The 27,795-nt window shown below is 34.7% G+C and overlaps 1 protein-coding gene across 7 annotated transcripts in view; it reads right to left on the bottom strand.

Annotated features, from left to right (window-relative positions):
• Positions 1-27,795, bottom strand: part of LOC112057842 (uncharacterized protein CG43867) — a 408,406-nt gene that overhangs the window by 127,393 nt on the left and 253,218 nt on the right. The window contains exon 1 of one of the 7 annotated variants that reach the window (XM_052886267.1): positions 15,039-15,367. The exons of the other annotated variants lie outside the window; for them this stretch is intronic. Within the exon in view, the coding sequence (XP_052742227.1) occupies positions 15,039-15,125 (87 nt within the window). The 5' untranslated portion in view covers positions 15,126-15,367. Of the gene's footprint in view, positions 1-15,038; positions 15,368-27,795 lie in introns of those variants that run through there. 7 annotated transcript variants of the gene reach the window in all.

Raw genomic sequence — 27,795 nt, 5'->3', positions numbered from 1 at the left:
AAAAAAAAACTATTGAAAACTTCATTGTGTGATACATCAAATGAAAGATTGTGTGATTCATGAAATGAGAGATAAGAGGATTTTAAGAATATTTTTTTTTATTATATTACTTGTGCTCCCTAATTCGTGGTAGGTCTAATCTTCATGTCCGAGCTCCTAATAGGAACCATGTTATACCCTTAAATGGGTTATTAAAATAGTCTTAATAATAAATATGACAATTGTTGGTGTACAAAATAAAACAAAAACAGTTGCACATCAAAACCACAAAATAATAACTTGATCGAATGAAAACAGAATCGAATAAAGCGTAACGAAATTCGATTACGACCGCATCATAACGTCGCGGCGGTCCGCAAAACCGTCTGGTTTAAAATGAATAAATAATCGAGTTTCCCGAATTTAGGGCAAATCTTCGTAACGAGTTGAAAACAAATAAAGGCGGGGTGAACTTATTATGCGAGGCAATAAATAATAAAGCGAACGGTCCCCGCTGGGTTCAACTTTTAATACGAGTGCCGTGTTGACGGCGACTTTTGGGTCTACGGTAAACACCGCACACCTTTACTGAAAACATGTTGGGTTATGGGCCAATTTATACTTTAGCTACGCCTAGAGTTTTACTTGCGTTCGCTTTGCGTTTAGCTATTGGTGTCACGGCATAAATGTACATAATAATAATCAATTCAAGGCTCAAATCTGAATTCTGGAGACGGGAATGGAACTATGGATCTTTCGAATTTGCTTCGTTTTAAATATATATAGACCAATTCATACAATACATACTGCAAATTTTAAATATTATAGACCAATTTATACAAAATAAAAAATAAACCTTTAATCCAGTAATCGCGAAGAATGCGAAGCCTGCTTTCAATTTCTATGAAATCAGATAAAATAATAAAATAGAACTTTAGAAACTATCTATGGTGGTGATACCGGCCCTTAAACTATTTTTCATCCATCACGGACTATGTTTTAATATAATATGAATGAAAGGAATATAAAAAAAATATATATTCATAGCATTCATTCGATTAAACACTAATCAATGTTTCATGTAGGTAATTTATTATGAAACAGACGAATCAATTTTATGAACATTTCGCATGAACTCCAACCGACTGGCAACCACATATAATAAATAGGACCATAAATACGTCGAAATTATATCGATGCCCATTTACAATCAAACCTCATACACGTTCGTTGGACGATAAAATCGATATTGGATATAATTTTGAATCGACGTTGTTCCGGTATCGATAACTGAACAGCCCCTCTAGCCAAGTGGCACGTCGATTCTCTTTCTACATACGCTAACGCTTCGACAAAATGTATGGACATGACAGATCCGATTAACAACTTGATCACGTGACCTGTCAAATATCAAATCCTTTATTTGCTGATACAGTTTACAAGGTCTTAACAAATATAAATATAATCTGTTCTGTATCACGCCCGATCGGCATGCAAAATATTATATTAGTTACCTACATTTAAATCATTCCAGAAATTACTTCAATATTAAGTTAAATAATGAATAGAAGAACAATATTAATTAATTGAAAAAAATAAATGAATCAATAACAAATTAGAAATCATATTGTCAAAAGAATATTTTTTTAATATAATGTCAAAGTTAAAAATTCATTGTCCAGAATAAATCTACGCAGATTTTTTTAAAAACTAATTAAATTGTCCTCCTGTCTTATACCCTTTGGTAGCTTATTATATATTCGAATAATCATCATGCAGATGATCTTATTTAGGAAAGCAGTGTGGTGGGGAGGAAACCGAGACTGTCGCTAGTGAATGTCACTCCCATACATTTTGTTACTTTTCGAAGCGTTAGCGTTCGTAGAAAGTGAATCGACGTGCCACGTGACTAGGGTCCAATTTCCCAGTAGAACAGGCCAAATCAACATTGAGTTTATAATGAAAATCACTTGATTATAAATTAAAGTTCATTAGCATTCGGCGCGTGGTAATAATCGACTCGGACGATTATAATCGATTCACACGTCCGATTGACCAATTTGCAATAATTAAAAACAAATTCGTCCGCGTAGAATAAATTGAATATTTTAATTGCAAAGAGGGTGTTCGCGTTGTGCGTTTAAGCTGAAAATCGATTTTGGTGGATACCGCCGCTTTGCAAAGGATTATTCTATGAAACGTATTGTATTAATAAAAATTGAATACTGGCATGTGAAGAGCGACGGTTTTTGTTTGTATTTTGGGAAGATATATGGGTTTTGAACGCACCAGCGTTTTTTGTGTTCGTTTGATATTTTTTGTTTTAGTTGTAGCTGTTTGTTTTAAGTTTTGAAAGATCGTCTCCCACTGTTCTTCGGCCAGAAGAATAGTGCGAGACCAGATTTGAGTTTTTTACGAAATACAACGTCTTTCCTAGCTGTGCATCCAAGACAAGTTGTAAGCTAAGCCAAGCCAAGAGAAGTTGTAAGCCAAGCTAAGCCAAGCCAAGAGTAATAAAATTGTAAATTTTTCAAGTGCTCTTTTAAAAGCATTAGCAGCCATAATTGAGGGCAGTTATAACACATATTATCACATTTTTTGCAGACCTATTACAGATTTATCTACATACATACCTACATACCTACCGAATGAAAAAAAAACTTTTATGTGTAGAACGAAATGTATCTCTGTAACGGTTGTCCGCGCGATATCGAAACGACGTTACAAATTCGACTCAAAATAAAGCAATTAACATTCAAAGGGTGATCCGAGTCTTCCGCGCGGATATTTACATGAATATCTCCCCCTCTACCCCCTTTTCAGAACCCAGTCCCAGTGCCACGTTCACACGAAAAGCTATACGCAGAATTTTCCTCTGAGGGGGAGATGCGATACGCAACGTGACCCTTCAGTCAAAATACCTGACCATATGATCCAGATAAAAAGCTGGCTAAATAAGAGTGGGATTAACGCACCTATAGTTTTGTGGTTAGAAATGTTTGTCTCAATGCATGAGTATTTCACTAACTGTAAATAGTTTTTGCGAGTTTTTCGGAATTTAAACGGTTTCCGGTAATTTCTTACACTCGTTTTATTAGACGGTTTCCTCGAAACGTCTATTAAGCTGTTAGTCCTACGCTTGATTTCGCTCTTATGTCGGATCTTTGTCACATATTTTGCCATATGAAATTAAGACAACAAAATTTTAATGGCTATATTTGTTTACATAAATATTATATAAATATATTCAAACCCCTCAAGTATGATAATGCCGTATAAAGTCAAAATGTATTTTGTCATGAACCAAGTTATTATGTATGAATTTATTGTTATGTCACAATTTTCAAAGAATGCTCGCAGACATTGCAATGTCGACTCTTAGCAGTGTAGCTCATTATGTCACGTTCATACGTTAACGCGCACAGCTATTAATTTTTAATTTCGCTTTTACGACTTTCCTGTACTTTGTTTTTATTTCTCGTTCAAATTGACCAGTTTATTAAACCCGCTTTTCACCGATGACTGCCTTTCAGTGGCGTATCAATATAGACCACTCGATATTGCCCGCGTTCTCATATTAATTTGTACAGCTTCCATTTGTATACTTATTGTTTGTATTGTTTAATTTTCATTGTTATGAATATTGTCATTATTATGAATATTATACTCTGTGTTTGCGACAACTTAATATAGTACAATTTTATTAAGCAAGTCGTATTGCGGTTGACTGTGAAATATGTGTTATGATTTTAGGTACCTATGTATGTACATGTACGTGTCGGCGCGAGTGAGTCATTAGATCGGTCGTCTTGTGTCGAAGATAGTATGAAGTGTTCCGTGAGTTAGGTGGGGAGTTAGAGAGTTATGTGAGACCGAGTGCTGGCTACTAGATCATTCTTGTCGTGGCATTTGATCCGTCCACATCTTTTGTTGTATAATCCTTTATAGATTATTTTGGGACAGACGGGGAGAATGACTTGAGTGAAGAAGGGAAGTGTTAAATAGTTTTAAAATACGTCTTTAACCTTACATAGGTTACATTCCGGACTTCGTTCAAGCTTATTCTCTGCCACTCGAGGGTTTATTGGTAAAATTCTTAGTGGGAATTATTAGAACTAATAGGTTCTCACTCAAATTGTGTTTTTCTCTTTAAATACGCTTCTGATACACTACTGCGTTACAAGGAATTTTACAAATGAGAATGTTATAAGCATTGTCTTAATTAGAAAAGTAATATAAGATAACCCTTCACTGCGATCTCACCTGGAGTTTAATTCCGCTATTTTATACTCGTCGATGTAATATCGCATACAACAAGTTTTATTAGAATTTGAACATTATTTCTATGGGATGCCAAAAATAAAATGTCACTAACGACGAAGTTGCCATGGAAATGAGCGATATCACATAGCTGTAACTTTACATAATGTTTAATTATTATTATTATTAAATTCTAAAATTACAGAATGTTTGTTTAAACGCGCTAATCTTAGCAACTACTGATCCGATTTGGAAAAATGTTTCAGTGTTAGATGGCCCATTTATAGAGGAAGGCTACAGGCTATATGTTATCCCCGTATTCCTACGGGAACGGGAACCACGCAGGTGAAACCGCGCGGCATCTACTAATTTAAATAAAAATGTCTGCTGTTTATTTATAAAATAAAGAAGAAGAGATTATATACATCGGCGTAAACGCTTTAAAAGGTTTTGTTTTCTGCATTTTTTACTCTTGCTAATTAGCAATAAGCCGCGAAACACGGCCGGTGCATTTAGCTGATGAGCATTCTTTTGTTTTTTCCATTTTTTTTTTCGTTTTTGTTAGAATAACAATGCACTGCGAATATCGTTGATGCTTGTTTTGTGATGGAGTGTTTACATCGACAACTTAATTAACATATTACCTGTTATTAGTAACTGTTTTGTTTTAATCTGTCATGAGCTGTGAATAAATAACCAATAAAAAATAACAGTCATCATTATTTAGCCTATTTTAACTGCCAAACAAAGTTTAGACACTTAAAGAGAGGGGATATAGAGCTTTGACCTTCCACGCTGTTCTAATGCGGGTCGGCGGGCTTAGAGTTAAAATGTTTGATTATTTAACGATGACCATCAAATTCAAATTTCATTTATTTCAATTAGGCTTAGTTTACAAGCACTTTTGAAACGCAAGTTATGTCATAATTTAATGGTGGTAAGTAAAGTCGAAAACTTAAAATTAAAGTTACGAGGGTTCCAAACGCGCCTTAGTCCGATAAGAGCCCACAGCCAAGGTTTATATTTTTTAGTTCGTACCCATATTCGACTCACTATTGAGGTCGAGTCTCTTCTCAGAATGAGAGGGGTTAGGCCTTAGTCCACCACGCTGGCCTAATGCGGATTGGCAGATTTTACACACGCAAAGAATTAAGAAAATTCCTGATTTCCTTCACCGTTTGAGACACGTGATATTTAATTTCTTAAAATCATCATGTGTTAATGATACTTTTGGAGCAAACAGCGGGATGGAAAAGAGCAACTGTTGTATTTTTCGCCGGCTCTTCTCAGCAAAACCTGCCTTCCGAACCGGTGATAGAGTCTTTACAAATAGTCAACCTTAACGTTACAAAAGTGCTTGTAAACTACTTGAAAATACATTAATTTAGATTTCATTTAATTTGATTTTACAGACAGACAACGAAGTGATTAGGGTCCCGTAAAACGGAAACCTAAAGATCGACGAAACCATGCGTCAACACCATCCGATATCCGGTTATAACCCTGAACCAACATTGTAATACCGATATACGTACTAAACGATGCGCGTCACTTAACATCATGTGAGATCGCATTCAAGCGTTAATTTGTTCTTTAGAGCAATGAGATATCAGGTAGAAGTATTTCAAAGGACTGTTTTTTTTTACCAACGCACGTAGTATACCTACCTGCTTACCTAAGAAAAACAGCGTCCCGCCTTCTGTACGCTTTGATATTTACTACGCAACGAATTTTAATGCGGTTTTCGTCATTAGATAGTGATTCAATAAGAACGGTTAGATGTGTCGTTTAACATTGTTTTCCACGGAGACGAAATAATGGACGTCTGCTAGTATATGTTTTTTTATTCTATGACAAGTTAACCCTTAACTACGTTATTTAACATCTCACTTGATGATAAGTAATAATGCAGTCTAAAATGGAAGCAACCCTCTGACGGTCATAGCTGCGTTTAGTTTACCTAGGTATATAGAATACAAGTTTATTTATATACACAAGTGAGTGAATTAAATCAAGCCCAGATTATACGACAAAGAACTACAGAACGAATACACGTTAAAAGGTTTTAATATTATAAACGCGAAAGTTTCTATATATGTTTGGATGTATGTTTGGATGTATGTTTGTTACTCTATAACGCCGCTACTACTGAAGCAATTTAGCTGAAATTTAGAATATAAATAGATTTTACTCTGGATTAACACATATGCTACTTTTTATACTGATAAAACCATGGTTTCCCAAGATTTGCGAAAACTGATGATTTTGATGATATGAATGTTTGTTACACTTTCACGCCTCAACTACTGAACCGAATTACCTAAAATTCAGTATTAAGATATATTACAGCCTGGATTAACACGTAGACTACTTTTTATCCCAGAAAAATCAATGGTTCCCGAGGAATTTGAGAAAAACTAAATTCCACGCGGACGAAGTCCCGGGCGTCCGCTAGTTGGTTATATTGATTGGTTGTAGGGAAAACATCAATTTTTTTTTTCTCTTTGCGCAGACGAAGTCGCGGGTGTCTACTCTCTAATATTAATATAAAATATAACCTGTCTGTGCAGACGGCGCGGTGACAGACACAACAAAACTAAAAAAATGTCCGTTTCAAGTAACAGATATCACATTTTTTGCGCCACAATACGGAGTGCAATTTTTAACGATCGTGAAAATGATGGCGGAAGATTTAATATAATGTCTGAGTGATATTTTTATTTTAAATTGTATTTTATTTTATTCGAATCAAAAGATTTTAATATTTTATTTAATTCAAATTGTATCTTTATATCAATGATATTTTATATTACAGACAAAGACATAAAGCCATAACCTTAACAGATGTTAGCCAACATGAGAATCGCATATGGTTTTGTTTTTAGGTAGTAGTAGGGTTTTGTTGTTAGATAATCTACTGTATTATGCCTACAGTATATTACCAAAGTTTAGGAAAGATTTTTGAAATAGCTAATAGGTTATTGAACATGTTAGTCACTCAATGTATTCGAAAACGATACGATGTCGTGCGGATTTTCATCCTCCTCCTAACAAGTTAGCCCACTTCCATCTTAGATTGCATCATCACTTACCATCAGGTGAGATTGTAGTCAAGTGTAGTACTTCTGAAGAACAAAAAAAAACCCCAGCCTACTTATTACATGTACCTACAATCTACATATGTTAACAACTACATAATGTGTCTAATATTTTCAACGAAGTGATGCTATTAGGCTATGGTTTGCTTTATTCGTAACGAATACATGCTAACAATAGGTATTAATTATGCTATTAAATAGAGTCAAAATTTTGCAGCACAAAAGGGCTGTATCTTCTGATTGTTTTGGCTTAGAAGTTTTATTTTTTCACAAATTTAAGGAAGCTGAGTATTTGGTTTATAGTTTAATACCTCCATGCAAACCTGAGAAAAAGGGTCTTGACAGACAGACAGACAGACAGACAGACAGACAGACAGACAGACAGACAGACAGACAGACAGACAGACAGACAGACAGACGGACAACGAAATGATCCTATAAGGTTTCCGTTTTTTCCGTTTGTGGTTCGGAACCTTTAAAAACTGTATCTACGCTATCTATATAGTTTTAAACGAAACATTAGTAGTATTAACTGGTACAGTACACAAAACAATGCTCTTTGTCCATCGTTGCAACGTACAGGTAAAACTTCATTAATTCGTAACTTTGTTGATAGTTGATTGCTTTTTTTTAATTTTGATTGCATTTCTGACTGCACTGTTCATGAATATTTAACAGTAAAATGTTTTATTTTGTTGCCTCGTTAGCTGATTCCCGAAAATAAATTTAACAGGGTAGGGACAGAAGTTTCACACATAACTTGCGCATTCCTAAGAACAAGAAGATAAAAATAAATATTTCGTTCTTTAAAAAAAACAAAGAAAGTTCCAACGTTACATCGCAATTATAATTAGGTATTAGTAAATACTCGTATTGGACTTCGTTTAATTACAAAGTCGGTTACCTATAAAACCACTTATAGGAACAACGTAGTGACTTGTGGGTCACATCTATAAACTTATGCATCTCTACTAATCAGCCACTCTTAAGCATCCCTTACATCCAGCAAAAGTACACAATTTAATATAATCATAGTGTGTACATATTTATGTATGATATTACACCTCCGTCTTACAGTCTTGGTCGTGACTAAACAAGCTTAAAGTTGTCTGTAAGAAATGACTTCTAAGCGACAATACCGCCTTTTATAAACTACTTTATACATTCTATTTTTTATGTGGTGTAAAAATAAAGAATAAATAAATAAACAAGCAAAAATAAATAGTAACAAGACTTTGTGAGCACAAGTCTACTTCTATAGCTTAGCAAATTCGTTCGTAACACTCCCGATCGCCCGCGAGTAGCGATGCCCCGCGCGCCCGACTTCAAACCCGCGCAGTCCTTTCCCCCCGTCGCCTGCATATCATAGGAGTGTCATCAACAAACTTGACAAGCTAACCTTTTAACACACCAACCCAGCCTCCGTGGCGCAGTGGTATGCGCGGTGGATTTACAAATCGGAGGTCCTGGGTTCGATCCCCGGCTGGACAGAGTGAGATTTTTTTAATTAGTCCAGGTCTGGCTGGTGGGAGTTACCACCCTACCGGCAAAGACGTACCGCCAAGCGATTAAGCGTTCCAGTACGATGTCGTGTAGAAACCGAAAGGATTGTGGATTTTCATCCTCCTCCTAACAAGTTAGCCCGCTGCCATCTTAGACTGCATCATCACTTACCATCAGGTGAGATTGTAGTCAAGGGCTAACTTGTTAATATAAAAAAAAACCCGCATTGTCTCAGTGTGATGGGATGCTTTAACTCTCTTAAGCATTCCATGTATAGTACACATTATATACGAGTAGGCTGTAAAGCGAATATTTTCCACTAAATAATAATAACACTTGGGGAGCACTTCACATAAATCATATTTTATTAAATACTTCAACACTCCCCTTATGCACTAACAGGCTAACTGCATTAATTACCCCTTACATCTTACTTAAGAGAGCAGAATATTGTTAAGGGGCAGTGGTAAAAGAGCAAGTGGCAAATCTTGAGTGGACATTTGATAAGTATTTTTTATATAAATCAGGGCTATTTTATGTATAAATATGAAGACCTGCTAAGAACTGTCACATACAAATTAAAGAAACAATATAGGAAAAAGAATTATGGCCTGAACTACAAACAAGTAAAAATTTAAACTTTTTCATTTTAGATTTACAAAATCAATAATGCAAAGTTCATCTACTCTATTATTATCAACTAGCGGACGCCCGCGACTTCGTCCGCGTGAAAGTCGTTGTAAGCTTTCAACTAACTATCCCCCCCCCCCCTAGGAACCCCTACCCTACCCTATCCCAACCCTACCGCTACCCTACCACTACCCTACCCCTACCCTACCCTACCCTTGCCCTACCCCTACCCTACACTACCGCTACCCTACCCCTACCCTACCCTACCATACCCTTACCCTACTCATTAAGGCTGCACTTCTTTATTTATTCCTTCCACCGCGAGTCGCGTCGAGCGCGGCAACCGTTAAACAAAAATAATCCTTAAAGCATGAATTAGTATTCACGCGCGGTGGCTTAGCGTATTTCATGTATAACTTTGGTGTTTCTTTACCGATTTTTATGATTCTTTTTTTTATTGAATAGGTAATAATATTAACTTTCTTGTTTGGGATGAGTGATGAGTGTTATAAACATAAGAGTAGACAAATATAATTATAAGCTCTGAACTGCTAAGCTATCGGGAGTTACACGTGTTATTGTGAGTCAACCATAAAAGATAGACATATATCTGCTGTTGTGTTTTTATAGATAATTTTAAGGAGAACATTTCCGTCACACATGATTTTTATGTAGCTTTTACCATTAAGGCAGTACACGCGACGGAAGCTTAAAAAATAGAGTAATTTCTCCCGTTTTCTCAACATTTCTCTTCACTGCTCTGCTCCTATTGATCGTAGCGTAATGAAAAGTATACTATAACCTGCCCAGGAGTATGTTGAATAATTGTACCAAGTTTCGTTTAAATCCGTCCAGTAGTTTTTGTTTCTATAAAGAACATACAGACAGACAGACAGACAGACAGACAGACAGACAGACAGACAGACAGACAGACAGACAGACAGACAAAAATTTTACTGATTGCATTTTTGGCATCAGTATCGATCACTAATCACCCCTTGATAGTTATTTTGGAAATATATTTCATGTACAGAATTGACCTCTCTACAGATTTATTATAAGTATAGATAATATAGTAGATTGTTATACAAGGGGCTAAAAAGACCCATTATATACGAGGTATTTTTACGCCTAAATAGAAACCGAGTTTATAATGGGTTTAGCCCCGCGTGTTACACTCTGCTTTTCACTACGATTGCGAGAAAATAAAATAATTTTTATTATGTGCTTACATTAATAGAAATTCAATTTTCTAATTGTTACTTTGTTGATTATATTACCTTATTAATATAACGGGTTTTGCATGTGTAACATTTAACCAATATCTTTTAATTGGGCTATTACCTAAGTTGCTTATTCCTAATTTTTATTTCATTAAATATTTTTTAATATTATTCCATTTATCCTATTACAATATGACATATAATTGCAAACGAATGTTTAATGTAAAGTAAGTGTTCACAATTTCCCACTAGCTCTTCAGTTATAGCCCCTACTTCGTGGGGTGCAAGATAAATTATGCGCTTAGCGCGAGATAGATTCTTCCAGCACCTTTAAACTTAGGGCACCTAGTTCAGGCTCATTAGCCGTGAGTGAAATAAAGTCACTAGGTACTTAATGTAGCGTACCTAGGTACCTATATTAGTATATTTGAAAGATTAAATTGCGGACTCTTCCGGGTAAGGCGCGTTTGAGACCATGATAATCTTAATTTTAAGTTAATAACATCTATGAATTTCATCATCATCATTCTCAACCCATATTCGTCTCACTGCTGAGCTCGAGTCTCTTCTCATAATGAGAGGGGTTAGGCCAATAGTCCACCACGCTGGCCCAATGTGGATTGTGAGATTTCACCTAATTCTTTAATTTATTTATTTGACTGCAAGAATTTGACAATCTTGCAGACCAATAACTCCTGAATTAATTAATTTGTTATGACTTACGATTACATTGACAGTATTTATTCGATTTTTTGTATAAAGTCAGGGAATCTACTTAACGTAGAGGCAGTTTTACACGCTTTAGATTAGCTTCACTTGTAACTATGTATGTAAGAAAATCTTGGAATCTTAATTTGAACCAAATGAAATTTTGCACACGCTCTAAGTTCTGATGTCAATATTTGACTAGCTAAGAAACGTCATTACAAATCCAATATGGCGGCCTCCCCAAGATGGCGTACTGGTTGTTTGAAATCCACTCCCATGATATGGATATTAAATGAAAGGGTTTGCTGTCAAGAATATGAAAAAAGTAGTCACGTGACTTAAACTATTTAATGTTATTAAGAATTACTTTAGAACGCAACTAAGACGCAGTAGTGAGGTCGAGGCATAAGCTTAGAGGCACTTTATAATTTACTTTGCTCCCTGTTGTGCAATATTCGCATGTTTAAATAAAATTTACAGCTACTTGAGCTAATGCGCTGAATGCATACTAGATGTATGATAGACTGTATTTAAGTATTTCTTCCTTACGAGAAATGTTAAAAAGTAGCCAGGAAGTAGGAACTTGATAGCATTATAAATCCCTGCCATGGAGAGCAATTTTAGTTGTTGGTCCCAGATCTATACTAATATATAAAGCTGAAGAGTTTGTTTGTTTGATTGAACGCGCTAATCTCAGAAACTACTGGTCCGATTTGAAAATTGTTTTCTGTGTTAGATAGCCCATATATCGAGGAAGGCTATAGGCTATATATTATCCCCATTTTTCTACGGGAACGGGCAACACGCAGGTAAAACCGCGAGGCGTCAGCTAGTTAACTATAAACAGGTAAAAGAATATCGCCCAAACTCTAATTTAAGCAGCAGTGTGCCTAAGTTGTCTCAAAAGAAGGAGCTGTCATGTTGAGAACCATTAAAATAGGCCGCTGTTAAGTAAAGATAACGCAATTTTGAACGCCATACGCCTTAGCCATAGCGGTCATACGCCTTGGTTTAACAGGGCCTATAATTAAAAGTACATATACAAAAAATAAAATATGATTTCCAATAAAATAGGCTCATGACGCTGATAATTGAAACGCAACTATAAATAAGACGCATTATTACGACAAGGCAGAGGACAAAATTCAATCTAACCAACTAAATAGTGATAGTGATGCGTTCTAAGTTGCGTTTAAAAACCTTTACGCAGCCTGTTTTAATGACCTCTACAGTGGGTCATTAATAAAGGTTACTTTTTTTTCATTTTTTTTTATTCTTTACAAGTTAGCCCTTGACTACAATCTCATCTGATGGTAAGTGATGATGTTATCTAAGATGGAAGCGGGCTAACTTGTTAGGAGGAGGAACGCAAAATTGAAACCAACGCACAGGTACGACAAAGCAGAGATCAAAGTTATTAGTGATAAGCTTACCCTACAGTGGGTTATTAAATAGGCTGCGTAAATTATTTAGAACGCAACTTAGAACGCATTAATGAGTTGAAGGTTGTAGTGAAACAGGGCAGAACCTAATTAACTAAACTATAAGCACATACTCTACGCGTTTATAAAAGACAAGTTATTATATTACATGACAATTTTTGGTATTTATTTTATGTCCGGGGTAAACTGATAATTTTGTTTATAATCGCATTATACACTACAGGTAGTCCATAACCAATTAAATTCATAAATAATTAAATTGTTACTAGAATAGTTTTTATGTAGGTAGATAGAAGATATTTTTTAATTTTGCTTTTTGGATAGTTAATTATTATTGTTATTTTATTTTGTGTATTCTAATTGTTGACTATTATTGTTATTTTATTTGAATTGTTAATTTTAGTTTATTTGACTTGCTTAATGTTAATTTATTATTTTTAAATTATTTTGTTTGTTTAATATTCATTTGGTAATTTAAGTTTTATTGTTGTAATTATTATTTCTGATTGCTCGAGAGACGAATTGGGAAACTGTAATGTTTCTCTGGGCATATTTCATGTATATAAATAAATAATAAATAAATAAATATCCACTATTTTTCTCAAAAACGACTAAGATTAATGCTTGCCACATCTTAAATTAAACTACCTTCTTTTATTCAACATTAAAATCAAACATTACATGCCTTCAACATTAAAATCAAATAGCTATACTTAATACTTAATAAAAGTTGTTTATTATATAAAATATTTTTTCAGTACAATTTTTAAATTTTTCGGATTTAAAATAAAAATTATTGAAGATATTTTTAATTCGTGACTATTTTGTATTAAAGCAGCTTTTAATATATCACTTGCTAATGAATTCACTTAGCTTACAGTAGTTACTAGGAATAATGACATTTGACATATTGTTAGCATGCCACGCCCCGCAGTTTCAAATACATTAATTATTGTCAAACATTTATAACACTGCATTTTGTATGCGGAACATTATGATGGCAGTGATTTATAAATTCTGAAATAGTCGTAAATCGCTTAGATTAATTATTTTTATGTAAATTGCTTTCATTCGGTATAAAATGAAATAGCTTCACTTTCATTATTTAGCTACATGCTTAGAAAATACTTCAAGTTTGCCAGAGATTGCCAACTTTTAAAATACTGCTTAGTGTATTTTTTGTTCAAACATATTCTGTAGGACATCTAAAGTTTGTATAGACGCAGGCTTTACTTTCCGGAGAAGTTAACTAATAAAAAAGTAAATACCTAATAAATGTATTTCTCATTCTCTAAAAAAAGTTCGTTATTTATTATTGTAGGAAGTCGTCTACAAATTAGTATTCGGTGCATCTGTCAATCTGAGGCAAATCTTTAGGCCGTATTTGCCTTGTAATTTCACACGTAACTCATTTGAAATATAAATAACTATTAACATAACAATTTTGTTATGCCATTAAGCTGCTCATCTGTTAAGTTGAAAATTATTTCTCATTTCAGAAATAAGACACCGCTGGGCATGCAAGGAATGTTCTACAAAGTGCTGCCGTGTATCCGTAATCTAAGGCATAGTGTTAAATCCTCATATGTCATACATTTAATGGCACTACGAGTACTTTCCCGAACGAATTCCCCGACAATGATCCTTCCTCATTCTGATAATAATTGAAACCCAACTATGAATTAGACGCATTGTTACGTCAAAGCAGAGGACAAAATTCAATCTAACTAACTTTAAAGTGATAAACTTAGTGCGTAGGATTTATTAATGCGTACTAAGTTGCGTTTAAAAAACTTTACACAGCCTGTTTTAATGACATCTACAGTGGGTCATTAATATAGGCTGCGTAAAGTATTTAAAACACAACATAAAACGCATTAATGAGTTGAAGGTGGTAGTGAAGCAGGACAGAGGGCCTAATTAACTAAACTATAAACACATACTCCACGCGCTTATAATAGAGAAACTGTTACATTAAATGACTTTTTTTAGTTTAAATGTTATGCCCGGGGGTATTTATTAATCCTGTTAATTTATTTACCTAAGGCATCATTTTAAATCCTCATATGTCATACATTTAATGGCACTACGAGTACTTTCCCGAACAAATTCCGACAATGATCCTTCTTAATCTAGTCTAAATAGTCACAATACTCTCCCGTAGTAATAGTTCCTGTGGATAGTGAAAGTCTTACCTTCCGCAGCATTTCCTCGAGGGAGTCCATGTCGGCAGCTGCGGGGAAGCCCCCGGCTCCGCTCAGCCCGCTGTTGTTATTCGTCATAGGTGAGCCTCGCCCCCCGCACCGCCCCGCGCATTGGCGCCTCACTTCACTTCACTTCTAACCTCCGCTTGACATCATTAGCCTATTACACTTCACTTATGACATCGGTGGATGTAAACGACACTTAACACTGTTTGTTTGGGAAGCTTTGGACAACTTGTTCACTCGTAGCGCACTCACTCACTTTTTTGCAATGTGACTTTTGTCTTTGAATAAAGATGTGTGTTTGAGCGAGTGTTTACGATTTTAGTAGTTTAAATAACTGAATTATTATCATAAAAGTATTTCATTACTTTATTTTAATTAGTTTTTATGAATTCATATTAAGAGGATTTAAGACTGAGAAATATAAAAAAAATATATATACAAATGCAGAAACTCTAATAACAAGTTTTTGTACAATGACGCAGTTCGGGTTGCCGCTGATATTATTCGACGAAATTTTTTTTTCTTTTAAAAGAATACTTTTAAATATGACCAATATTTCCATTCCCCTCCATTGTCCCCAGTCGGGAAGGACTGTATCAGGAGTGGGTACGACAATAGTCCAACGGGTCGGGGATCGAATCAACTCTCGGTGATGAGTTCGATCGCTTCACCGTTGAGCTATTCAGGCTCTAAATATGTCTTCCTTTCGTCACAGATAGTGTTGCTCCTTGAATTAAGAGTTTTAGGATAGTGACACTGGCAATAAGATAGATTAAACAAAAACTATTAATTTTTACATTAAAACTAGTAAACTATAGCCCGCATTCGAGATACATTCCTTGTAAGGTACAAAGAATGTTTGAGGTGCATAACCCTTAAAATGCTAAGGTGTAAACTTAAACAACCTTTACGAAAAGAACATTACGAATTTTTTTTTTTGCGCACAATTTTTAAACCGACGAGAAGGAGACCAATTAAAAAAATACGCATCTTTTATGCAAATGTTCAGTGAATTCAGACCGCGCGAGGACGTAAATTTTCACGGAAAAGCCAAAAATAAAATAAAAGATATACAATTGAAAATAAATTTTATTTTTTCATACATGATTCGCGCATCTAAATGTAAAGATTTGTAGCGACATTCTACTATTTTATTATGTGCTTGATATTATTTTACTCAGTCGGATTATACAAAAATCCAAGCACAGTGTATATATAGCCTGTAAAGATGTTGTTCATTCCGACAATATAGATGGAGACCCAAAAAGGGGATTTACTCGAGCGCATCAGAGAATTTAAAGGGAGGAAATTTTCATGCTGTTGAGTACCTTCACCAAGTATGAGCCCTCAAAATTGGTGGATGAACGAAAAAAACAGTCTGCAGAATATATAAGCTAATAGTTTGGCTATAGAAAGTGTGCATTTCGATAATGTCAATAATACTCGTATGTATTGATTCGGAATTCTTTATTTAGAAACCGTAGGAAGACGCCCTCTTATATTATTTTTATGTTGTAACAAAGGCGTAAGCTTCAAGAATCAAGGATTTTCATACAAACAATTATACTCTGATTTTTTTAATTTTAATTTTAATACTCGTTTGCAAAGAAAACCTTTTTGTATTTACAAGCTTGGAATGTATTTGACAACTTTATATAATATTTTGTATTATTTGTCAAATCTGACAAACAAAGAATAGAGACACGTCGAAGACATATAATGCAGTACGAAGGGTATTTTGTACCCTCGCTCGCGATTTAAGCTTATGCTGAACAAACAAAGATAGTCGGGGCGTGACTTTGCATATGTTAAGGGTTAAGCTCTGGTACTGCACCTTTACAAATACAGGTTTTTGAGGGTCTGGAATACCTACGTGGTTTGTTTAGGGTTGGTACAATTTATTCATCACGAATGGATTTGGTAACTCGATTCGTCGATGTTATACATCGATGTATATGTTATCTACGTCAGTGGCTTGATTCGTGAACGACGTTCTAAAAATTCGTTTATTTACAATTACTTACACCAACTAAAATATTTAACTAAAATATAAATCAAAATAATCAAAATAATTACTCCACTCATGTGCAGTAATTATTTACAAATAAACACAACATAGAATGAAGAAGAAAAATAAATAAAATACAACTTCAATAACACAAATAAAAACCATACATATTAACTTATAAACAAAAAAAAAGAGAGATAGAACGAAAATAAACTAAACCGCGCAAATTTAGTTATTACGGTTCGAAGTGGAGATGATTTTTTTCCGAAACTATATATCGATTCTGAGTAAATATCCAATAGTATTGATATTATTGAAGGTCTTACATATTCTAGAAATAGGAAAATTGGCATTATAAGGTACTTATCAGAAGAAAGCTCGTATTGATGAAAATGTAATGAAGCAAATCCAAATCATTTAGCACACAATAAAGGCAACTATCACGAAACAAGGGAACTTCACAGCGTTATCTCCTCACCGTCTGATAAACATTCAGTAAATACCATTTACCCGTTCGTTTAAATGGATCCTACTTTAGGTTCACCATCATTACTAAATACAGAATCGGGACAAGCAAGCAAACATGGACATTCTATCATACGTGTCTCCCTACGTGTTATTTATTATTCTCAATTTGTACTAATCTATACTAATAACAAAAGTAAATCTGTCATTTCTGCCGTTGAATCGATTGGGATAAAATATGGTATAGAGATAAATTGAACCTCGGAGCAGAAAATAGGCTACTTTTAAAAATCCATTTCCCGCGGGATTTGAAACAAAATATAATTTCACATGAACGGAGTCCCGATCGTCCGCTAGTTCAAAATAAATGGTCGTTAAGTACAACCTGAAAAATACATTTAATATCCATACATACATTTACTATTTACTACAAACGTAAGTTGTGATGAGTGATGATTGATACATTAATTATACAATTGGTGACTTATATTTAAATGTAACCTACTACTGTTTACTCTTATAAACAGGTATGTACAAGTGTACACTGCACACTTGTACATTTCGATTCAATTAAAGTTCCAAGCTGACAAATCCTGTTAAATTAGTCAACAAGGACATGTCCCAGTAAAACAATCTAGCATGGAGTTACTACCGTACGTGTGCCCCATTGTTCTAGAACTGTACGAGTTCAAAATGAATGTTCGACACAAACTGAAAATTTAAATTAAATTTTCAGCGAGAGATAGTTCGGAGCGACGTGGATTGATGAGCGTTGTATGATGAATTGATGGCGCGTTTGGTGACCTACAAAATGGCGTTATGAATTAGCTTATAACGGGCTTGGATTTTCAGCTCAGAGCGTTTTAATAAGCAGCGCATTATACAGGCTGTTACTTTTATGTGTCGTTCAAAGAATATGAAGAATGTAATAAACTTAATAATATATAAGTTACCTCAGGTATTTTAAGCTGATATCATTTTAATTTTATTTTTTAGGAATATCTTATGACTTTCGTTTTTGTGTTTTTTTGACCATTTCTTGGACTTCCGAAGTCCGGTCCATTAGCCTATGGAGCTATCATTTATCAATACACTGGCTGACTATGTGGACATACTTCCTATTAATGTATGAAAGTCATGAAAAGTAGAAAACAAGAAAAACCTTATTCCGTCATAATAAATTATGATTCTTAAAAATAATAAGGTTTAATTTTAAATCGATTAAATACAAATTCTGCCAATATTTAACACCCTGTATCAACGCTGAAGCTCGAATGATAAATTGAAAATGACGAGTCATAAATTGCGATTAAAAGTTACAAAGAAGCTAGATTGAATTTAAGCTTTATAAGGTTTACATAAGAACTTCAATAAAAATATTTAACAAAATTTTTAGACCTTTTTTTCGATTTAGCTAGATCACCCTAATTAATAAGGGTTCAGTTTTGGTACTTGAGGCGAACTTTCGAAATAAACGAATAAAATCCATCCCATTATCATATCAGGTATTCCACTAATACTTTGAGGTTTTACTTCTAGATTTTGTTCTTTTATCGTGGGGAAATCGCCGGGGTGAACTACTAGCCAAAACCCCTTTCATTCTGAGAGGATCTCTCGTGCTCAAACAGTCATCCGAATTTGGGTTGTTAATGAAAAATTTAACACGTGACCCACCTGCCTGCTAAATCAGTATTTAAATTATTAAAAAGTTAATCATAAACATGTGCTATAAAATAACAGTACCCACTATATAAAAGCGATAAGTTTTCAGTTTCCATCAACCCAAGAGCTCTTGACACTGGTAGCTGAAGTGTTCGCTTTTCAAACTGAGCTGGCGGATTAAATAAAATACTTAACTTGAATTTTCAACGGAGAATTACGAACTAAATTGCTTATTGAATTCACAGCCTACGCTTTTTTTACCCACCAACGCAACAGAGGAGTATTATAAGTTTAATTACTTCGTTGATCCTGTACAGCTTCAGATCATAAGGTTCTAGGTTCAACTTCTGGTTCGGGCTATGAAATATTGAGCTCCTTTTCCAAAATATTCTTAGTAGTACCCAGGAATTGGTGGTGTTTACCCCCATGCCTCGTAGATGCTTAAGCTAAGACTATCATAAGTTTTTTTTATTCTTTACAAGTTAGCCCTTGACTACAATCTCACCTGATGGTAAGTGATGATGCAATCTAAGATGGAAGCGGGCTAACTTGTTAGGAGGAAGTTGAAAATCCAGACCCCTTTTCGGTGTCTACACTACATCGTGTCGGAACGCTAAATTGTAGGGTGATAACTAGCCACTGCCGAAGCCTCCCACCAGCCAAAATTACACTCTTAATATTGGCTGGTGGGAGGCTTCGTTAACCAGTTAACGATACTTTTCATTAACACTGATTGTAAAAGATATCACCATTACGCATGACATAACCTGTTTTATAAGTGCTTGCAAACTAAGCCTATTTATTTTTAAGAATTCTATGTTGCCGTGTCTAAGAACCAGCTCATAACTAAGGGTTCAAAACTAGTCTCAGAAGTTATGTCACATGAGACTACTATGAATAACACTCAGGATACTTTATATTCTAAAACAAAGCCCAATTGAAATAAATGAACTTTCAGTAAGCTCAAAATCATCGTTCATAATTCAAACATGCGCAGAGCTATTTTTTTTTTGTTTCATATTCTTTTATTTACATCTTTTAACAGGTAATAACCAACTGTTGGCCAATTTCCACCGATGTACTTTACAACTCAAATTCAAACTGAATGTACACAACTGTTCATTTCTCCTCTCAAGCTACTCGTAGCTCCAGCATCCGTGCCAAGAGTCGACGACCTCTGCAACAATGGCAATACAAACGTACACATAGCTACGTGTACACATAACTACGTGTGTACACATAGCTACACATATACCTACACGCAGTTATGTGTACACGCTACTGTAAATACAACATCCTTTGTAATAGTTAAAAGGGTTTAACATTGTACGTTGGATTGTTTGTGCAACCTATTTTTTAAATTCCTGTTTTGTTAACCCAATCTCACTTTGTCTATACAATCCTTTATGTGAATGTAGAAAATGTATGAGTTAATTGGCTCATGATTAAGGATCGTGAAAACCTTGACAAAAGTATTTAAGTCAGAGAAGTATTTACGTGCCTCATGACTGAGGATCGTAACCACCTTCACACACACGTTAACAGAAGTAAGACAGAAGTATTTACGTTCCTCATGACTGAGGAGCATGACCACCTTCACACACATCTTGACAGAAGAATTTAAGTCAGGCAGAAGTATTTACGTTCCTCATGACTGAGGATCGTGACCACCTTCACATACACCTTGACAAAAATATTTAAGTCACAGATAAGTATTTACGTGCCTCATTACTGAGGATCGTGACCACCTTCACACACATCTTGACAGAAGTATTTACGTCCCTTATAACTGAGGATAGAGACCACTTTCACACAGACCTTGACAGCAGTATTAAAGCCAGACAGAAATATTTAAATCTTATACTATTACATATATTGTCAACTAGCTGACGCCGCAGGGTTTCACCCGCGTGGTTCCCGTTACCGTAGGTATACGGGGATAATATATATATAGCCTTCCTCGATAAATGGGCTATCTAACACTAAAAGAATTTTTCAATTCGGACCAGCAGTTCCTGAGATTAGCGCGTTCAATCAAACAAACAAACTCTTCAGATTTATAATATTAGTATAGATGTTATTGTGTGCTTAGGATTTAGCAAAACAAAACTCTGTCGCGTTCTTGAACATTGCACAAGTATTGGTCTACCTCTCACTTGTAATCCATTCACAAGTCTCCGGCAGACGCGTGGGCGCATGAATGGAAGGCGATCAAGTCTGACGCACGCTGCAGAATGTGGAGGGTTCCTTGACCCACTGGCTTAGTGTTTGAAAACTATCTCGATTGAATAGGCGCAGTTTATAAACTTTGTTTAAAAGTTAAAACAAAGTTGCTTCTCGCCGTCTGTACGTTTAAAAAGGTTAAAGAACGCAACGTTTAATGCAGTTTTATAGATATGATGTGCTAAACTAGACACACAGACTCACAGACATACTCGTAATAACACAGAAACAAATACTCGTAAACACGAGATATACTTATAAGCACTGATATAAAAGTGTTAGCTTTTAGCGATGTCTGTTCTGTGTTTTTAAGTAAAAGTAACTTGCAAAATTTATCTTAAAATTGGCAACGTTCTACATACGCGAGAGATTATAATCTCTGACTAAAATTAAACTTTTAATAAAAACTTCACAGGTGGATACTGCGAATATCATGGAGGAAACGTGTACGCAATACTACTGTGCTGCAAAAAATGGGAAAGCCAACAGAAGTTCTGCAACAAGTCCAAAGGAGGAAGCTCGAATACCTGGGTCATATAATGCGAAACTCCAAATATCACCTGCTCCAGCTTGTTGTCCAGGGAAAGATAAAGGGGAAACGAAGGCCTGGTCGTAGACGTACATCTTGGCTCAAGAACTTACGCCAATTTATTATAAGTACTAGATCACTCTTTCGGGCAGCAGTGAACAAAGTGAAATTAGCCTTAATGATTGCTGACCTCCGATAGGAGATGGCACTATCAGAAAAATAAAAAATTGTTCCAAAAATCCTTTCCAGAGATATACTGTCACAGGTGGACACACAGATAGAGTTACACAGACAAGATACTTGGATACCTACATGCGGTAAACTTATAGGGTCTCGTAAAACTAACACTCCAACCACTTTCGCGGGGCGAAGCTACCGCCGTATCAGCCGTATCAATGATACGGGGCCCCCGGACAACAGGGGCCCCTTATGTGTGGAAGCAAAAAAATATAAAATGTAGGTAATCCACAATTTCTTTTTGTTCCTGTTTAAACGTGCGCACAAAATTGAAAAAATGGATTAACAGGTTAAGTTACTGTCATAATTATTTTAAGTGAGCATTTTTGTTTTTTTTTTTTGAAAAATCTTTACTCTTCATTTGGGCCCTCCCAATTATTTTGATACAGGGCACCAAGGCACGCTGTACCACTGACTCCGACTGACGAATATATTATCTTCAACGTGCATCTTACAATCAGAAGATGTTATAAACTCTAACTCAAGTCAGATGACTAATTGATTTTGAACTAACTAACTTGATTTTGATTTTTTTTTTCTAATAAAAACACGCGTTTTAGAGTTATGATACTCGTATATAGGTCACACAGACTCACAGTTACACAGGCACAAATACACACGCGGTAAACTTATAGCAGACATACCTCTTTTAGTCATAGGGTCAAAATACGTAAAGCTTGACGTTCAAGTCTGTTTTATTTTTGGTAACAACGCCTAGCGACCTTCGATTTCACTGTAAGCAAGGCCAATGCCGAGCCGCGAGCGGTTGAATCAATAATGCAAGGCGACGGATGCGACATCACATCCTGTCTAGAGCCCACTGGTGTCCACTGTCCAGTGCCCACTCCGACATTTGCATTACACTGATTGCCCGCCACTTTAGACACGACTGAAACGATACGATTACGGTACGATTACGATGTGTACAGCAATTATTATCGTTCTTACTTTTCATAGTTTGTGTTTCAAATATTCTTTAATGTAAGATATTGTATAATAGATTCCTTTAATACAACAGTACAAGGACGAAATTTCTATTGGTTTCAATTTGTCTTATCAATGTTTACCATTGACAAGACAAATTGACACTGCATTTTGTGGAAAGGAGGTTTATGTTTCTTCACTGTTTTACTATCATTTGTAGAGTTAGTATTCTAACATTATGTATAACTAACTTAGTTATTTGAGGAGAATAAATAAATCAAAATGAAACAGTATTTTCGGGAACTTAAACTTTTAATATGGAACTGAGCTACTATATATAACTTTTTTTTTACAATAATAATATTTCTCACTCAAAATTCGGTTCCAAAACAGAGTTAGTTGTTAAATCGGTTTAAAAAATAAAACTTATAACTTTTCGGTTATGATACTTAATCGTATCGTACGATCTAAAAATGTTCATAATATTGTTACGCTTGATGCGTGTGACGTTTTTAGTCGGAAAGAGCGAGTTCAATTTTATATGTATGAGTGGGTAGGTGTTTAATTTTTATGCACGTGTTGAATGTTTTATTTGACACGTGATTATATATTCCATCGAAATGGTATAACAGAATACATAATAGTAATAGTATCACGTATCAAATGATTTATTATTACCTAGAACTAGACATATTAAAGACGGTGACCCATAAATATTACGACATACTTAACGACACCTGACATTAAGGACTACTAAAATAACGCAGTATATGTTAGCCGAAATTTTACGGTTTTCAAGTTATGTCGATTTTTGTACAAAATTTTGTCGTTGTCGATTTTACACTTGGTAATTATTTGTGAAAAAAATTTTCAAGTAATGAAACTTTAATTTTTCTACTGCAAAGTAAGGTATTTCCAAAAAATGGGGCTCTTTATTTTATACGTTTAACGTTTTTTTATGTATGTAATTTTAACGGTTACCTTGAAAAAAATTCCTACCTACCTATTAGGCAAAGTTATATGTCTAGCTTAAGCATGTTCATTTAATGGGGAATCCAAAGATTTAAGACATTAAAACATTATTTTCAAACACTTCGTTACAATTGCTATTTTGGTTCCAAAAGGGGGTTCCAAAATAACAAAATAATTTACATTGAATCATAAGATAAACAGTTGAAATGACAAAAACAAAAATGAGTATGTCGTACTATTTACGGGATAACTTGTATATGACAAAGGTCTTTCGGGGAAGTGATGAATACCGTGATGTATATTTCTGTAGTTGTGTTCTGTGTATGGTTGCCAGTGAAATTAAGGCTTAAACTCATGCCTCAGACTGTCTGGTGTAGGCTAGTGTTATTACAGGCACACGAGGCTTAGCACTGCACCTCTGGTTGACAGAAATACCCAAAAAAAAATTGAAATTATCTGGCGTTTGTGTTTCCTGACACTTATAATTTAAATAACTTCAAAGTAGGAGTGAATAGGCATATTCTTGGTAAGCGCGCACCAACTTAGACCGCATTAATGCAAGCCTATATTGCATAAAAAAACCTTCGGTCTCAATTAAAGATGAGCGAATGTCTAAGCAATAAGTGAATCATCATAGACAGGATTACGATTATGATGATAATGATGATGATGATAAAGATTAAGCCTTTTTATTTTTTTTTTACTTAACACATCTTGATTTGTATGAAATTTCTGCTAACCCACCTAAGCACCTATACTAGATCTAGCATTTAAACGTGAACAGTTAAAACAAACTTAAACATCCAAGTTGCAGCAATACGCAATAAACTCGGATGCAACTTAAAGTTTGTTGCAACTTGCTATGTTAGTTGCATTGCAATTAATGTTAGCATGTTGCGTAGCGTAGCAAACGGCAAAGTTTGTAGGCGTCCCTTTCCTTGCCTGCTTTGAAGGGGAGATGTAGGCATCTTACTTTCTCTCTTTGCCTACCTGCTTTAAAGAGGAGATTAAGATTTTCTTACTGCTTGATGCAGTTTCAAAGTTTCTTGCTTGTTATTACTTAGGGATTCTCACTTTAGAGTAGCTATGACTCTTCTACTAAGTAGGGCTTATGATAATTGTTCTAAGCTTGCATTTAACCTAGCTGTATTTGCTTAATATAATTATATAACTGGAGTATATTAAACTGCTTGTACATGCTTTGTGAGTTGCATAAATCAGATTACAAATTCAGATTTTTTAAATTTGAGATTAGTGTTTAACGGATGTAAGGTAAAATTTTAAATATATGGCTATGATTAAATATTTTATTAAAACACTAGTTTTACACATCATTCTGTTATTATGTTAAAAAAATTAACTGCGGTAGAGACGAAATGTTTCGCATTAATATACTTTCTGTTGATTCATCGTCCTAAAACTTGTTAGACTAAAATAAAAATTAAAAATAACAGAAGAATGAAAATTTCTGTGTTCATTAAATAAATATCACATAGGTAGTGTAAGGACCCTCGTTAACCTTCCCTAAACACTGGCTCATCTCTACACTAGTAAGGCAAGCAGACCGCGCACGACCACTCAGGTCGAACGCCGGTGACAGACTGACTCATTGCCCCCTCTACCAATGTACATGAGAAAGTGTATGTAGTATTTTAGGTATCTATTTAGTATACACAAACACTACATGTAGGTAATAGGAAACCTGTTTTACTGGGTGCCTCGGATAATAGATAATCACTATGACAGACTTTATACCAACTGTACTCTATTTGAACTGTAACTTACTCGAACTTGGCTTCAACACTGCCGTGCGCCAGATCTCGTATGACCCTTTTACGAATAAGTCGAAAATGGCAGCGATAATAATTAAAACGGGTCCACAAACTTTCCTATAATGTAACTACATTTACTCACTAACAACAAAGTTTTAATAACCACTAATTTAACCGCCCGATAAAGTTTTAAATTTCACTTAAAGTTTTTATATAAATAATATACACATATAATACAATAATGATTATTACCAGCAAACTCTATTACGTTATCTTTCTTGCTAAAGTAGTAGAGTTTGCTTGTATAAGATATAATTTCCTTATTTATTTCCAATTTTCAATCGACTACAAAAAAGGAAAACAACATAAACTTTAAGTGGAAATTTTGCAAACACATTAAAAAACAAACAAAAAATCTTTAGAATAAGTTTTTAATAAACACAATGCAGTTGCTCAATGGTTCCTTAATTTCAAAAGAAAACCAAAAGCTCCTATTCAAAGGAAAACTCTTAAGAAAAACTTAAGTTGGGAAGAAAAAGCAAACAAAACTAAACAATCCTTTGTCATTGACATTACCCGAAGAGCTTTTTCTTGGAGTTGTGATAATTTATTTTAATTATAAACTAATTTCACCAACAACTTATCTGTTTGTGAATAAAAATATGATGTAAATAATAATAAATTATAGATGGTATTTTTAGAAAATATTATCTCACCAAAAACGTTCTCATTTATTATATTAGTGTTTTTTATTTTTATTCTTTACAAGTTAGCCTTTGATTACAAACTCACCTGATGGTAAGTGATGATGCAATCTAAGATGGAAGCGGACTAACTTGTTAGGAGGAGAATGAACTTCACACCCATTTGGGTTTCTACACGACATCGTACCGGAACGCTAAATCGCTTGGCGGTACGTCTTTGTCGGTAGGGAGGTAACTCTCCATGGCCGAAGCCTCCTACCAGCCAGACCTGGACCAATTAAGAAAACCTCAATTGACCCAACCGGTGATCGAACCCAGGACCTCTGTCTTGTAAATCCATCGCGCACGCGCATTAACTGCGCCTCAGAGGCCGTCAAATTGGTTTTCTAATTGAATGAAAATTATTTATATTACGTACTATCAACGATGATTTAATCTAAGCAACCCTCTAAAATAAAATTAAATCACCACTAAAGGACGTATGAAGCAGTCTATTGTAAAAAAGTCACACAAGCGAAAATCAAACCAAAGGAACTTTCAATTCCAAATTCACTGAATGTAAATGTCTCGACGGATTCAAAGTCTTTCATTCTTTGAAGCCTGAGGCCTGTTTGAAATAAGCCGAGAGCAAGTGATCGCTAACTTTTCTGTGTTTGCCCAAGCTAAACTATATTATTTTTTCAAATTTTCCCTGAATTTAGTTGAATTTTGTTCTTTCAATTCAAAATTACTGTTCATAATTACATATACTATACAACTTATATGGGCTAGAAATATAACTTGTTAATGCTACAGTTGTAGAAGCAGAAGCTTTGATATTTTATATTCCTCAAGTAATTCACAATTTTAATAAATATAATTCAAAGATCTGCTGATAATAATTACAACGTTTGTCATAGGCAATGACGTAAACAAACAGATCCCATTAAAAATCTTTTAAACTTACCATCAAATCAATCATGAACCTGATTATTTGCTTAAATAAACAGAAATATAAACAACTATCGCGTTTAATTCTAAATTCGTTTAAGCCTCAATAGCTCAACGGTTAGAGCGGTCGTACCCATCACGGAGGGGTGATGGTTCGATCCTCGCCCCGTTGGTCTTTCCGACTAGTTGGAGGGAAATGGGAATATTGGTCATATCTAAAAAAAAGCATAATATTCTTTTTTTTAAAAATTCTATTAGATTCAAGTACTTATTTTAATACAAATAAAATTAGAAGAGCATTCAAATATATTAAAAT

The sequence above is a fragment of the Bicyclus anynana genome, chromosome 16, assembly GCF_947172395.1.
Source record: "Bicyclus anynana chromosome 16, ilBicAnyn1.1, whole genome shotgun sequence".
Taxonomy (NCBI): domain Eukaryota; kingdom Metazoa; phylum Arthropoda; class Insecta; order Lepidoptera; family Nymphalidae; genus Bicyclus; species Bicyclus anynana.
The sequence above is the reverse complement of the archived record's forward strand: the minus strand, read 5'-3'. Positions and strand labels throughout refer to the sequence as shown.